We start from the raw sequence: 13,137 nt of genomic DNA on the forward strand, positions 1-13,137 counted from the left end.
CACCACATCCTGTGGCAGAGAGTTCCACAAGTGGATCACGCGTTGTGTGAAAAAGTACTTCCGTTTGTTGGTCCTAGACCTCCTGGCAATCAGTTGTTCTCAAGTGGGACAACCCCTGAAGGTCTATGTTCCTGGACAGTACATGAACTCCCTGGGGTGGTCAGGGCCATCTCGGGATATAAATGCTCGTGGTGATTTTTGACAAGCCCTAGAGATGGAAAACAGGCGATATAGGCTTTCAAGCTTTCCATGTGTTTTATCATGTTTTTATTGTCCTGGCCACCAGGCCTTGCAGCGGCCAAATTTGCAATGGCGTTTCAACAGCTTTTAAAAACACAAAGAGGCTATTCATGCGCATGTGCAAAACTGGGCTAAGGGAGCCCAGTTTTGCATGCGTGTGTGAACCACCGGGTTCAGACCTGATCCCGGTGGCTACACGGTGGAAAACCTGCCAAAGTAGCCTCCCTCTAAAATGAGGTTAAGGGAGCGAGTGCTCTTTTTTTAAAATCATGTGTCCACCGCAGCTGGCACACTCGGGGGGGGGGAGGGATCCCAATAATGCATCACACACCTGCATGGAGCATTATTGGAGCTCCAGGGGGTGGGGTGACATGTGGTGGAGCGTCCCGGCACCCCGACCCCCGGAGCTGCTGGGCGAACCACCAGTCGTCTGGGCAGGCGATCTGCCTGCCCAGGGAAGGTATGGAGATTGTCTGCAGGGAAGGTAAGTTAAGTCCACCTTCCCTACAGACCACCCTGGAGCTCATCTCACCGACTGTGAGAAGAGCTCCAAAGACTACTATAAAATGTATCAATGTTGTCAGAGGAATGGAAATGAAAATTGGCAGGAATGTCCTTAAACAATTATTCCATGGAGAGAGCACAACAATTTGTTCATTGTTACCCTAACCCTGACCCTAACTCTAACCCTTTGTGCAAAAATGACTGCAATATTGCCCTAATTGTTTGGGGGTAGGGATAAAGGAGGGGTGAGAACACTCAGAGAACTGTAAATCCAACAAGGCTATAACCTATTTTCCATCGCTATGGGAGGGGGTTGCACATTGCCAACAATCACTATAAACATTCATCCCCTGAGATGGTAAAGTTGTGCCGTCGAGTCGGTGTCGACTCCTGGCGACCACAGAGCCATGTGGTTGTCTTTGGTAGAATACAGGAAGGGTTTACCATTGCCATCTTCCACGCAGTATGAGAGGATGCCTTTCAGCATCTTCCTATATCGCTGCTGTCCAATATAGGTGTTTCACCAGCGGGGATTCGAACCAGCAACCTCTCACTCCCTAGGCAAGTTACTTCCCTGCCACACCATTAGGTGGCCCCTGAGAAGGTACCCATGGCCAAAATGTGTGGGCCTGCCTCATGGAGTGATTAGGAAAAAAGTAATACTAAAGCCAAGGAGCTCAATATCATTATTAGGACCAATTACAATCACAACCACAAAAATATCACAGAGTAGTAAGCCAGCTTTGGAGGTGTCTGTAGCCTTTCATCAGGCTGGGTGTTAAGTAAAACACAGCTGGGGAGGAGAGAATAACATGTCCACCAACTGTAGTTTAGCATCTGTTACGGGCATGAATATGCAAGGCAAATGATGCCAGTTGAATGCAAATAATCTGCAAAGTTGTCAAAGCCAGACCTTCCAAGTCCAGAGGTGGAAAAAACGGATGGCTTGTTCTCTATACCTAATCAATCTGATGCTACTTAAGAACTGGAGAGGATCTTTTCCCCAGCACTCTGTTAGTCTGATGCCTAAAAACATTCAAATATGGCTCCTAAAATGTCACTGCCGGAGATTCAGCACTGGAAATGTTTTCCATGCTCTGCTAATAAGGGCTATCTATACTGCTGAACAACTTGCAAATCCCGACTTTAAGAACAGAATGGAACAGCACAAGATGCCAGTTTGTTTGCTTATGAATAAACAAACAAATAATAAGTAAGTAAATAAATAAATGAATGAATTGCAGAATTATCTTTCCCTTGCCATTAACGTTTGGCAGTATCATGTTTTGCAACAATTTTGAAAAAAAGATGAACATAGGGAGCTGCCTTATACCAAGTCAGACCACTGGTCCATCCAGCTCAATATTGTGTACACTGACGGGCAGCAGCTCTCCAGGGTTACTGACAGGAGTCTCTCCCAGATCTACTTGGAAATGCCAGGGAGTGAACCTGGGACTCTCTGTATGCAAGAATGCAGATGCTCTTCCAGTGAACTATGGCCCCAGGGGAGTAGCTATAATTGAGCAGATGGGTTCAAAGAACCCAGGGGGCCCCAGCTCCTGAGGCCCCCCCCCAGTTCCACCCCTCCCTATTTCCTTAATTATTTCCCTCATTCCGAAGATGAAGAGCTGCCCCACCAGGAGGAGGGGCAAACACAGGCCCCCTCTCTCCTAGCTACACCCCGGTATGGCCCCATCCCCTAATGAGAATATCTTACAGCGCTCACATATCATCTCCCATCCAAATGAAAACCAAAGTGGACTCTGCTTAGCAAAGGGGATGAGCAAATTATTTTAAATAAAATAAATAAATAAAGAGGACAATTCATGCTCGCTACCCCCAGACCAGCTCTCCTTCCCAAGGAATGCTAATACTCAATTAAGAGCAGGGATGGGGCTGTGCTCAGTGGAAGAGCATCTGATTTGCACGTAGAAGTTCCCAGATTCAGTCCCCAGCATCTCCAGGTGAGACTGGGAAAGAATCCTGCCTTGGAGAAGCTGCTGCCAGTCAGTCTAGACCAGGGATTCTCAACGTTGAGTCCCCAGATGCTCTTGGACTTCAGCCCCCATAATCCCCCGTCCCAGTGGCCTTTGGTTGGGGGTTATGGGAGGTGAAGTCCAATAACATCTGGAGACCCGACGTTGAGAATCCCTGGTGTAGACAGTACTGAGCTGTATAGGCCAATGGTCTATCTCATAGGAGCACAGGAAGCTGCCATATACCGAATGAGACCATTGGTCCATCTTGCTCAGTATTTTCTTCACAGACTGGCAGCCCTATCTTGGAGATGCTGCCAGGAAGGGAACTTGGGACCTAAATGCTCTTCCCAGAGCAGCTCCATCCTCTACATGGGAATATCTTACAGTGCTCACACATGTCACATATGCTACCAAGGCAGACCCTGCTTAGCAAAGGGGACAAGTCATGCTTATTGCTACCACAAGACCAGCTCTCCTCCCAAATTGTGGTTGGGAACGATGGGAGTTGTAGTTCAACAACAGCTGGAGAGCCAGAGTTGCCAGCCGCTGACCTAGAACACCATCCTTCCCGAGATGTGGCACATTTAAGTCCCAATGACTTCAATAGGAAAAGTTAAGCACATGCTTAACTCTCTCCCATTGAAATCATGGGACTCTGGAATGCTTATTTTGGGCTGGGCTGTGACCCTAATACATGCTAATATCTCCTTGTATTACAGCCATCAAGATTACAGCCATCAAGAATTTTTTTTTTTTAAATGCAGTCGCCATTGTGGGAGGGAAGATTCCAATTAGGGTTGTTTCAACGGGATTATGCTGTGTGCTCGCTCAGGTTCAAGCTTCTTTTACTTCACTGCACGGCTGCCAATCTTGTTCCTAGTCACACCACCAGGGAGTTAGGATGTAGAAACAGGCATCAGCCTGCAGGACTAAAATGAAAGGCCTGACAACTGATTTAAGGGAAACCGGCATCCAACACTGATGAAGTGAAAAAAATCACCCACTCCACCATGACTGCCGTCTGAGCACAGAAAACTCCTGACGCCAGCCTCCACCAGGCTCTGGCAGTTAAAGTGACATCAATCAAAGCGTCTTCTAAAAAAGGAAATGGGAGACCAACCTCAATCTGATCCACATAGCATACAAAACCAAACTAGGCAGCTATACAATGGGCACGGATCCCTAGAGCTCTCTGGTCCATTTTGAGAGGGCAGAAAGAGATTTTCCTCCCTCTCTCACATCACTAGAACCAGGGGTCAGCCCATGAAACTGAAGGTTGGGAAATTTAGGACTGTCAAGTGGAAGTACTTTTTCACACAGTGCATAACTGATCTATGGATTTCCTTGCCATGGGATGTGGTGATGGCCACCAGCTTGGACAGCTTTAAAAGGGGTTTAGACAGATTCATGGAGGGCAGGTCTATCAATGGCGACTAGTCTGGTGGCTGTGGGCCACCTCCATCCAGCCTCAGAGGCACGATGCCTCTCAATACCAGTTGCAGGGGAGCAACAGCAGGAGAGAGGGCATGCCCTCAACTCCTGCCAGTAGGCTTCCAGCAGCATCTGGTGGGCCACTGTGTGAAACAGGATGCTGGACTAGATGGGCCTTGTGTCTGATCCAGCAGGGCTGTTCTTATGTTCTTTGAATGAACAAATTGCCCCATACCATACACAACTCAGTCAGCCTGAGCATCTGGCTCCCAATGTTTACAAAACACCCGGGTTGCTCCACACCAGGGATTCTCAACACTGGGTGGGTCCCCAGATGTTATTGGACTTCAACTCCCAGAATCCTCAGCCCCAGTGGCCTTTGGTTGGGGATTATGGGAGTTGAAGTCCAATAACATCTGGGGCCTCCAAGTTGAGAATCTCTGCTCCACACAATGGTGGAAATTGAATGCCACAAGATTCTAGGGCCCCAGCACCGAAAAACACAGATGTCCACTTATCTTCTTTCACATGGCCAAGAAATGCACGGATGGGGCCAGAGTGGCAGAGTGTCTGCTTTGCACACAGAAGGTCCCAGTTCAATCCCTGGCAGCATCTCCCAATAGGACTGGGAAAGACTCTCAGTGTAGACAGTACTGAGCAAGATGGGCCAATGGTCTGACTCGGTAGAAGGCAGCTTCCTAAGTTCCTAATCTTTGGAAGGCAGTGCGGTACTCATTTTAATTTTTAGGAATATTGAAATGTTTAGATTCTTTGGTGTCTAATAACTTTTCCTCATAATGAATCCCTATGAGGATTCATTATACGCCTTCGTTTCTTCTGTTCATTTTGACTATCATTGGACAGTGCCTATAACATCCCTGTAACAGGGGTTCCCAGATGTTGGGGACTACATCTCCCATAATCCCCAGCCAAAGGCCACTGCAGCTGAGGATGCTGGGAGTTGTAGGCAACAACCTCGGGGGAGCCCTATTACAGGGAACACTGGATGGGTTAGGGTTAGGGATGGGGCCATGGCTCACTAGATACAGAAGGTTCCAGGTTTAGTCTTTGGTATCTCCAGGTGGGGCTGGGAAGGACTCTTGTCTGAAATCTTGAAACCAGTCACTACGGACAACACTGAGTATCAGGCCTGCTCAACTTAGCGTCCCCACCCCAGCTGTTTTTGGACTAAAGGTAAAATGTGTTGTCGAGTCGGTGTCAATTGCTGGTGACCACAGAGCCTGTGGTTGTCTTTGGTAGAATAAAGGAGGGGTTGACCATTGACATCTCCTGCGCAGTATGAGATGATGCCTTTCAGACTACAACTCCCAGAATCCCCAGCCAGTGGCCAATAGCCAGGGATTATAGGAGTTGTAGGCCACAATCTGCAGGAGGGCCGAAGCTGAGCAGCCCTGAGCGAGATAGATTAAGGGTCTGACTCCGTATAAGGCAGCTTCCTATGTTCCCATGGACATGGCTGGGGAAAACATAAGAAGCTGCCTTCTACTGAGTCAGACTCCTGGTTTATCCAGCTCAGTACAGTCTGCCCAGAAGCTGCTGCTGTCCAGGGTCCCAGGCAAGGATCTTTCCTGACCCTACCTGGCGCATTTTCAGTCAGCAGGCTTGACGATGAGTTTACTGCCAGGCTTTACTGTGAGTTCGAAATTGCTCCAAAAAACCCAATGCAAAATGTGGATTTTTTAACCCCAGACAGAAATCGTGCTACGCTCTAACATGCAATGAGAAACCCAAATCGTGTCTGGAATAGTCCCCAATAGCTCACAAGGGCTTCGGGGAAAATCTGGCTATATGAATGCACCCTCCATTCCAGAGAAGAAGCGTGCTAAAGTGAGTCTGGAAATGCTGCTGGATTGAACCGGAGATTGAACCTGGGGCCTTCTGGATGCAAAGCATGCATTTTGCTACTGGACGGCAGTCCCTTCAGAAACCAAACTGAACTGGAAATGAAAATCTGGAGACATAGGAAGAAACCATAGACGGGCCTCTATGCTGAGTAATAGAGCATACAGCAACAGTGGGAGGGAGGATGTGAGAGTCTGGTAGGATTACTTTCTGGGACTAAAGACAGATGTCTCCCTTCAGATCACAAGAATTAAAACATGGTGACAAAGGTATATGGTTGGTTGCCAAGAGTGATCAAATGGGACCCAGGTAGGTGCAAGTATCCTAACCAGAGCTATGATGCAAGGCAGGGGGAAATGACAGGATGATGGAGATCCAGGCTGCCCAAAGACTTCCATCTATCAGAACAGAATGCAGAATCTGCCGGGTGAGCCAAGGAAGAGTGGTTTCCAAGCAAACCTGCCTCAGGGGAACGTTGCAAGGGGGAACCAGATGAAATCTGCAGAACACCACAGAAATGATTCCAACCATGCAGTTATTTTGTCATAGTGCCACCTCACCTGTCTCCATCCCGATGACTTGGGAGTAGATTCCGTTTTGGTTGGTTCCCCCCCCCCTTTTTTTAATGCCTCCAATACAACAGAGCTGTGTTGTTGTTGACGCCATTTCCCAATTCCAGACACTTAATCCACAACTGCTTTGGGCTAGAGGGCAACAATGCCCACATTCTGTGTGGAGGGTCTCATCTTCTACCACCTGCTTTTTATCCCCCAGAACAACAGAAGCCATGACTTGGTACCATGAATTTATGACAGGCCTAGCAAAGGGCCTAGGAGGGTTTTGCGCTGCAGAGTGGCTGAGGCTAAGAGGATGGGGTGGCTGATTGGGTGGCACCCAGGGATGCCTTGGGTGGCAGGTCATTGGGAGCCCCATCTGAAAGTGATGCATTCATTATTATTATCATTATGAGCCCCATCTGAAAGCTATGTATTATTATTAATTATTATTATTACATGATGATAATTTGGGAGGAAACCCCTATTCATTGATGATGATGATGATGATGATGATGATGATGATGGCGGGGACCCCTATTCATTGATGATGACGACAGCCAATGAGGGATCCATCCCAAGCTGCAATGCCCACCAGCCAAGCACTGCAAGCTAGGGGTCTGCTCTGGAGGAAGGGGCCTCCAGCGGGTCCATTCGCTGCTCCTGGCCTGGGCCTGCGCCCCCCCCCCCCTTCCCCGTGCGCCCTCGACGGACGGACGCCCGCAGGCCGGCCGGCCGGCCTCCCCCGCTGCGCGGCAGGTCCCCCTCTCCGGCCGGGGCCCCCCGCCCGCTCTCACCCACCTCCTCGGCCTGCTTGCGCAGCGCCTTCTCGCGCTCGTACTGGGTGAGCAGCTGCTCGTTGTCCTCCCGCAGCAGCTCCAGCTCCACCTCGTGCTCCTGGTTGTCGGTCAGCACCGAGTCGAGGTTCTCCAGCACGGTCACCACCAGCGGCATCAGCTCCTTGACCACCTCCTCGTCGTAGCAGTGGATCAGGCGCTCGAACTCGCGGTAGATGCTGCTGGCCAGGCCCGACACCCGCTCCGACATCACCGAGCCCGAGCAGTAGTCGTCGCCCGGGTAGCCCCCCACGCCGCCATCGTCCAGCTGGATCTCCAGCATCTTGGCGCGCCGCGGAGGATGGCCGGCGGACGGCAACGACGGCGAGGCGCTCCTGCAACAGCAGCAGCAGCGGCGGCGGCGGCGGCACCTGCTCCTCCGGCGGCGGCTGGCTGGAGGATGGGGAGGCGGCGGCGGCGGCGGCGGCTGCTACGATGCCGCTGCGGGCTCCCCCTCGCCTGGCTCTGCCCACCCGCCTCGCTAGCCCTGCGCCAGTGGCCGACGCCTCTCGCTCCCCGCCTCCCTCCCTGCCCGTCCTCTACGCGCACAGGCGCACCAGCGCCCGGGGAGGGGACGCCGCGCGCCGGCAGGTTTCCCCGGGCCCGGAGGCGGCGGCGGCAGCGGGTGGGTCGCTGCAGCTGGACTCGCTCCCGTGCGAGTCCCCGCCGCGGCCACGATGGGAGAAGGGCTTCCTTCTTTCCAGGAGCACGCTGGCCTGCTGGGCCGGGCGGAGGGCTACGCACGGCGAGGTCAGGGCCGGGCAGCGGCTGGTGGCGGCGCCCCCCACCTGCGAAGAAGACAATGCGGCGCTTGGTCCGCAAGGCGCAATTGCGAGCCAGCCCCGGGGAGATCCCTCGTCAAGAGACGTCTGTCTGCATCCTCGTGCAAGGGGTGCCGTCACGATACGCCGCTTTTCAACGGGAAGGTTATCATGACACCTGCGGGGGGCGGGGGAGGAAGAAAATCCTTAGGTGTAACCCCTGAGCCTATCTTTCAGTACCACATGGTTAAACCTTGCCGTTTTAATGGTTTCATTTATGGTTTCATTTATCATGATGGATTCATTAATATTCTGTATATCTATATAATGCATAACCATTCTATTATTAAAAGTGTTTTAATAAGCTTAAATCTGTATACCGTGCCATTATTATTACCATTCGTTATATACCGCTTTTCAGCCCCCCCCAAGTGTCCTCATAGTGGCTCACATAGAACAAAATTAGATGCCTAAGCAATGTGTTATCATGCTATCTCACAATACCACGTGGTTCCACAGTAAATATATATACCTATGTAATGTATAACCTTTATATTATTTTAAAAAATTTAAATAGTAAAAGTACATCTAGATACTATTGCTATTATTACTGTTATTTATATACTGCTTTTCAACAAAAAGGTTCTCATGGTGGTTAACACAGGGAAAATAAGATACCTATACAATGTATAATCATATCTCACAATACCACATAGTTTCATATGCGATAGTAATAAATCTGTATACCTATGCTATGTATAATCATGGTATCTCAATACCACATAGCTTTATCTATGTGGTAATAAATATGAATACCTATGTAATGTATAACCATTATATTATTAAAAATAGTTTATTAAATAATAATTATCTGTATAATCATGATATCTCACAATACCACATCATTTGTGTGATAATAAAAGTGTGTGATGTATAACCATAATATTTAATATACACCATTATAGCCTTTTAAATATTTAAAATAATTATAGCTTACAATACCACCTAGTTTTATTTTATAAAACATCTGTATACCTATGGGATGATATAGTTTTACTTATGCAATAATAACATAAATGTATTCCTATGTAATATATAACTATTATATTCTGTAAAATCCTTTAAATAATAATGTCTGTATACTTATGCAATGTGAAATCATTATATCTCACAATACATCACAGTTTTACTCATTTGATCATCATACATCTGAACAAGCATGTAATGTACAAGCACTGTATCCCAATACCACATCGCTCCATTTATGTGGCAAATGAGCCATAGATTTTATTTTACTCAAAAGTAAGACATTTATAAGCCACTGGGGAAATAACTTGATTAGCAAGCCAGAAGGTGCCGGTTTGAATTCCTGCTAGTATGTTTCCCAAACTATGGGAAACACCTATATCAGACAGCAGTGATCTAGGAAGATGCTGAAAGGCATCATCTCATACTGCACGGGAGATGGCAATGGTAAACCCCTCCTGTATTCCACCAAAGACAACCACAGGGCTCTGTGGTCACCAGGAGTCAACACCGACTCAACGGCACACCTTTAAGACACAGCCACCTAATGGTGCAGCAGGGAAGTAACTTGCCTAGGGAGCAAGAAGTTGCTGGTTTGAATCCCTGCTGGAATGTTTCCCAGACAATAGGAAACACCTATAATGGGCAGCAGCAATATAGGAAGGTGCTGAAAGGCATCATCTCACACTGCGCAGTAGGAGGCAATGGTAACCCCCCTCGTGTATTCTACCAAAGAAAACCAGAAGGCTCTGTGGTCACCAGGAGTCGACACCGACCCAACGTCACACCTTTAAGACAGAGGACAATGGGGCTTAAATGGGCATGAGATTGTAGCCCTGATTCTGGAATCTATTTCCAGTGCCCTGGCTCATCTATGGAGTGTGAAGCCATAATTTTAAAGGCACTTTCAGAGCCCTAGTCACAAGGGCTTGTGGGAGGCTAGAGAAAGTTCAAGCCCACAAGGCTGTGGGAGACAGGGGTATTCCATATCTCTCCCCGGAATTTTCACCATTTTTTTAAAAAGGAAGTCTGTTGCCCTTTTATTTGCAGAGAAATCAGGAAAAGCATGCAGGCAAGATTCTACCCAGTTAATTGTTCAAGAAGCAAACTTGCTCCCACCTTCTGGTATTCTGGCCAATGAGAGCAAAGACACTGAGGTTAACTGACAAGCACTAGGCCCCAATTTTTATTAATTAAATCAATGTATATATTTTTATTCCACTTTTAAACTTGAATACACAAGGCTGTATATAATAAAATGGGCCTATAGCTCCATGACAGAGCATCTGCTTTGCATGCAGAAGGTCCTGAGAGAGACTCCTGCCTGCAACCTTGGAGAAATCGCTGCGAGTCTGTGTAGACAATACTGAACTAGATGGACCAATGGTCTAACTCAGTATAAGGCAGCTTCTTATGTTCCTACAACTTTTTAAAAAATACAGTATAAATATAACTGTCCCGGGTAGTGTGGTGCCAGGCGGCCAAGTATGACCTCTGCTTTAGCGACAGGAGGGGAGTGGGGGAAGAAATATGTGGGATGGGAATATGTTAAATTGTGTGTTGAAATTCTCTGCTGATGCATATGTGCATAAATGCACCTGTTTTATATTCTTACATTCTTGTGAGTTCAGTTGCTATGTGTGCCCTCAAGAACCCATGTGTGTCACACGTGTGTGTGTCATGTGTGTGTGTGGGGGGATGATGCTTAACTTGTGGGGTGTGGGAGGCTCCAAAAGCCTTTAGTTCCAGGCTCTAAAACTACCTAGGTGCACCTCTGATTCTACTTCCAATTGCCCCAGAATTACAGGAGGAGGAGGCCACTCTGGACTTTACCACTGGCCAGAGGAAATAGGCTACTGGAAGCTCTCTCTCTCTCTCTCTCTCTCTCTCTCTCGCTCTCGCTCTCGCTCTCTGACTACTATGTGCCATTTTATAGTTACAAAAGGTATGGATTCCTTACTTGCACAGCCAATGTATTTGTGTGTCTTTCTCTTTCCTTTTAACAGCACTAAACTGCAGAGCAAACAGCAAAAAGGAAAGGAGCAGCTGAGAAATTCTCTGCGCCTCCTCTGGGAAGCACTAGAGTTGAAAATGTCCGTATGTCAAGGACCATGCAATATAATCCATCCCCTCCAGCTCCCTAATGGCTAATCAATGAGGCATTAGGAAGAGATGGGTAGAGATGTAATGTGAGCTTCAATGTTCAGAGGAGGGAGAAAGAAACTAGCAGGGAGCCAAGCCTGCAAGAAACCTCTGGAGAGATCTTTTTTTGTTGCTCATAATTCAAGGCAGTGCATGGATTCACAGAGATCTCTGCAGAATGGATTTCTGGACCTGCCTTGTAGAGATCACCATGTTTGTCAGACAGGGCTGGCCCCTCCACTAGACAGACCTTGGCAGTTGCCTAGGGCACTAGTTATTGGTGTGTGTGTTTGTGAGTGTGTGTGTGTGTGTGTGTGTGTGTGTGCATAAACAGTGCCAGAAGATAGCACTGTCAGTTATTATTTCTCTCCCTCTTGTATTGCACCCTTGAAGTACTGCACAGTGGTGCAAACAAGTAATACTGCCCCTTGTTCCCCAAAGGATCTGCACATTCTGCACATTCTGCACTCCAAAATACACAGTCTTCTTTGCTCATTGCACCTCAGTCCCCAATAAACAGCTCATCTCATATGCTACACTCCCTCCCTCCAGTATGAAAGGCCTGCCTTCAGAATGCCTTCCCAAACGAGACATGGACTCAGGCTGGATTTCCACAAGAACAGCAGTGTGTTTTCAGTCTTGAAGGTTTAAGCTTTGGCCCCCTATCATCGCCTGGGAACTCTCTCCCACTGTATCCTCAAACCAGAGTGGGCTAATCATCGGCTGGTGGTCTGCGCGGGCTGGTCATTTGAGCTCACGAATGAACAGTCTGTGCAGCTCTAGCTACAGCCAAGGCTCCCACACATCTCCACTGGTGGGAGACGCCAAACTTTGCCTAGGGCACCACACACCCCTAGGGCCCTCTGTCCTGCCTCATCGGCTACCTCCAGCTCAGCTCTGAAATGGTGTCAGACTGACAATTCTACCTATAATTAAAGGAGAGGAGAGCTGGTCTTGTGGTAGCAAGCATGACTTGTCCCCTTAGCTAAGCAGGGTCCGCCCTGGTTGCATATGAATGGGAGACTTGATGTGTGAGCACTGCAAGATATTCCCCTCAGGGGATGAAGCTGCTCTGGGAAGAGCAGAAGGTTTCAAGTTCCCTCTCTGGCTTCTCCAAGATAGGACTGAGAGAGATTCCTGCCTGCAACCTTGGAGAAGCTGCTGCCAGTCTGTGAAGACAATACTGAGCTAGATAGACCAATGGTCTGACTCAGTATATGGCAGCTTCCTATGTTCCCTATGAGTGTTTTTAACAAACATCTCAAAACGCACCTTTGTAAGGAGGCTTTTTAATGCTCCATTATTATTTTGTTATATCTGGTAGGTTCTTTCGCTTCTTTAGCTTTTTATAACTTTCAGTTTTAATTTGAACAATACTTTTTAAATTTTAGTTGATTTTATTACTTTTATTATTTACACGGCTGCCAATATGTTTCTGGGCAAAATACAAGGTGTTGGTCATAACCTATAAAGCCCTAAACATCTTGGGCCCTGGGTTTTTAAGATAACGTCTTCTTCGTTATGAACCCCACCGCCCATTGAGATCATCAGGAGAGGTCCGTCTGCATTTGCCACCAGCTCGTCTGGTGGCTACTCAGGGACGGGCCTTCTCCGTTGCTGCCCCGAGGCTTTGAAATGCGCTCCCTAGTGCAATAAGAGCCTCCCCATCTCTGACATCCTTTAAAAAGTCCTTAAAGACGCATTTCTTCACCCAGGCTTTTAATTGCTATTGTTTTGATTTTTTTAAATGTTGTTTTTAGAATATTGTTTTTAACATTTTAAATTGTGTTTTAAATTTCTT

General features: G+C 47.9%; 1 protein-coding gene across 23 annotated transcripts in view; it reads right to left on the bottom strand.

The window, feature by feature from the left end:
- The window catches only part of MAPK8IP3 (mitogen-activated protein kinase 8 interacting protein 3), a 76,975-nt gene extending 69,285 nt beyond the window's left edge, over positions 1-7,690 (bottom strand). For all 23 annotated transcript variants that reach the window (XM_053275994.1, XM_053275992.1, XM_053275990.1 and 20 more), the window contains exon 1: positions 7,373-7,690. In XM_053275994.1, the coding sequence (XP_053131969.1) occupies positions 7,373-7,690 (318 nt within the window). The remainder of the gene's footprint in view (positions 1-7,372) is intronic.
- Between the last annotated feature and the right edge of the window lie 5,447 nt (positions 7,691-13,137).

This window comes from Hemicordylus capensis, chromosome 13 (genome assembly GCF_027244095.1).
Source record: "Hemicordylus capensis ecotype Gifberg chromosome 13, rHemCap1.1.pri, whole genome shotgun sequence".
NCBI classification, from domain to species: Eukaryota; Metazoa; Chordata; class Lepidosauria; order Squamata; family Cordylidae; genus Hemicordylus; species Hemicordylus capensis.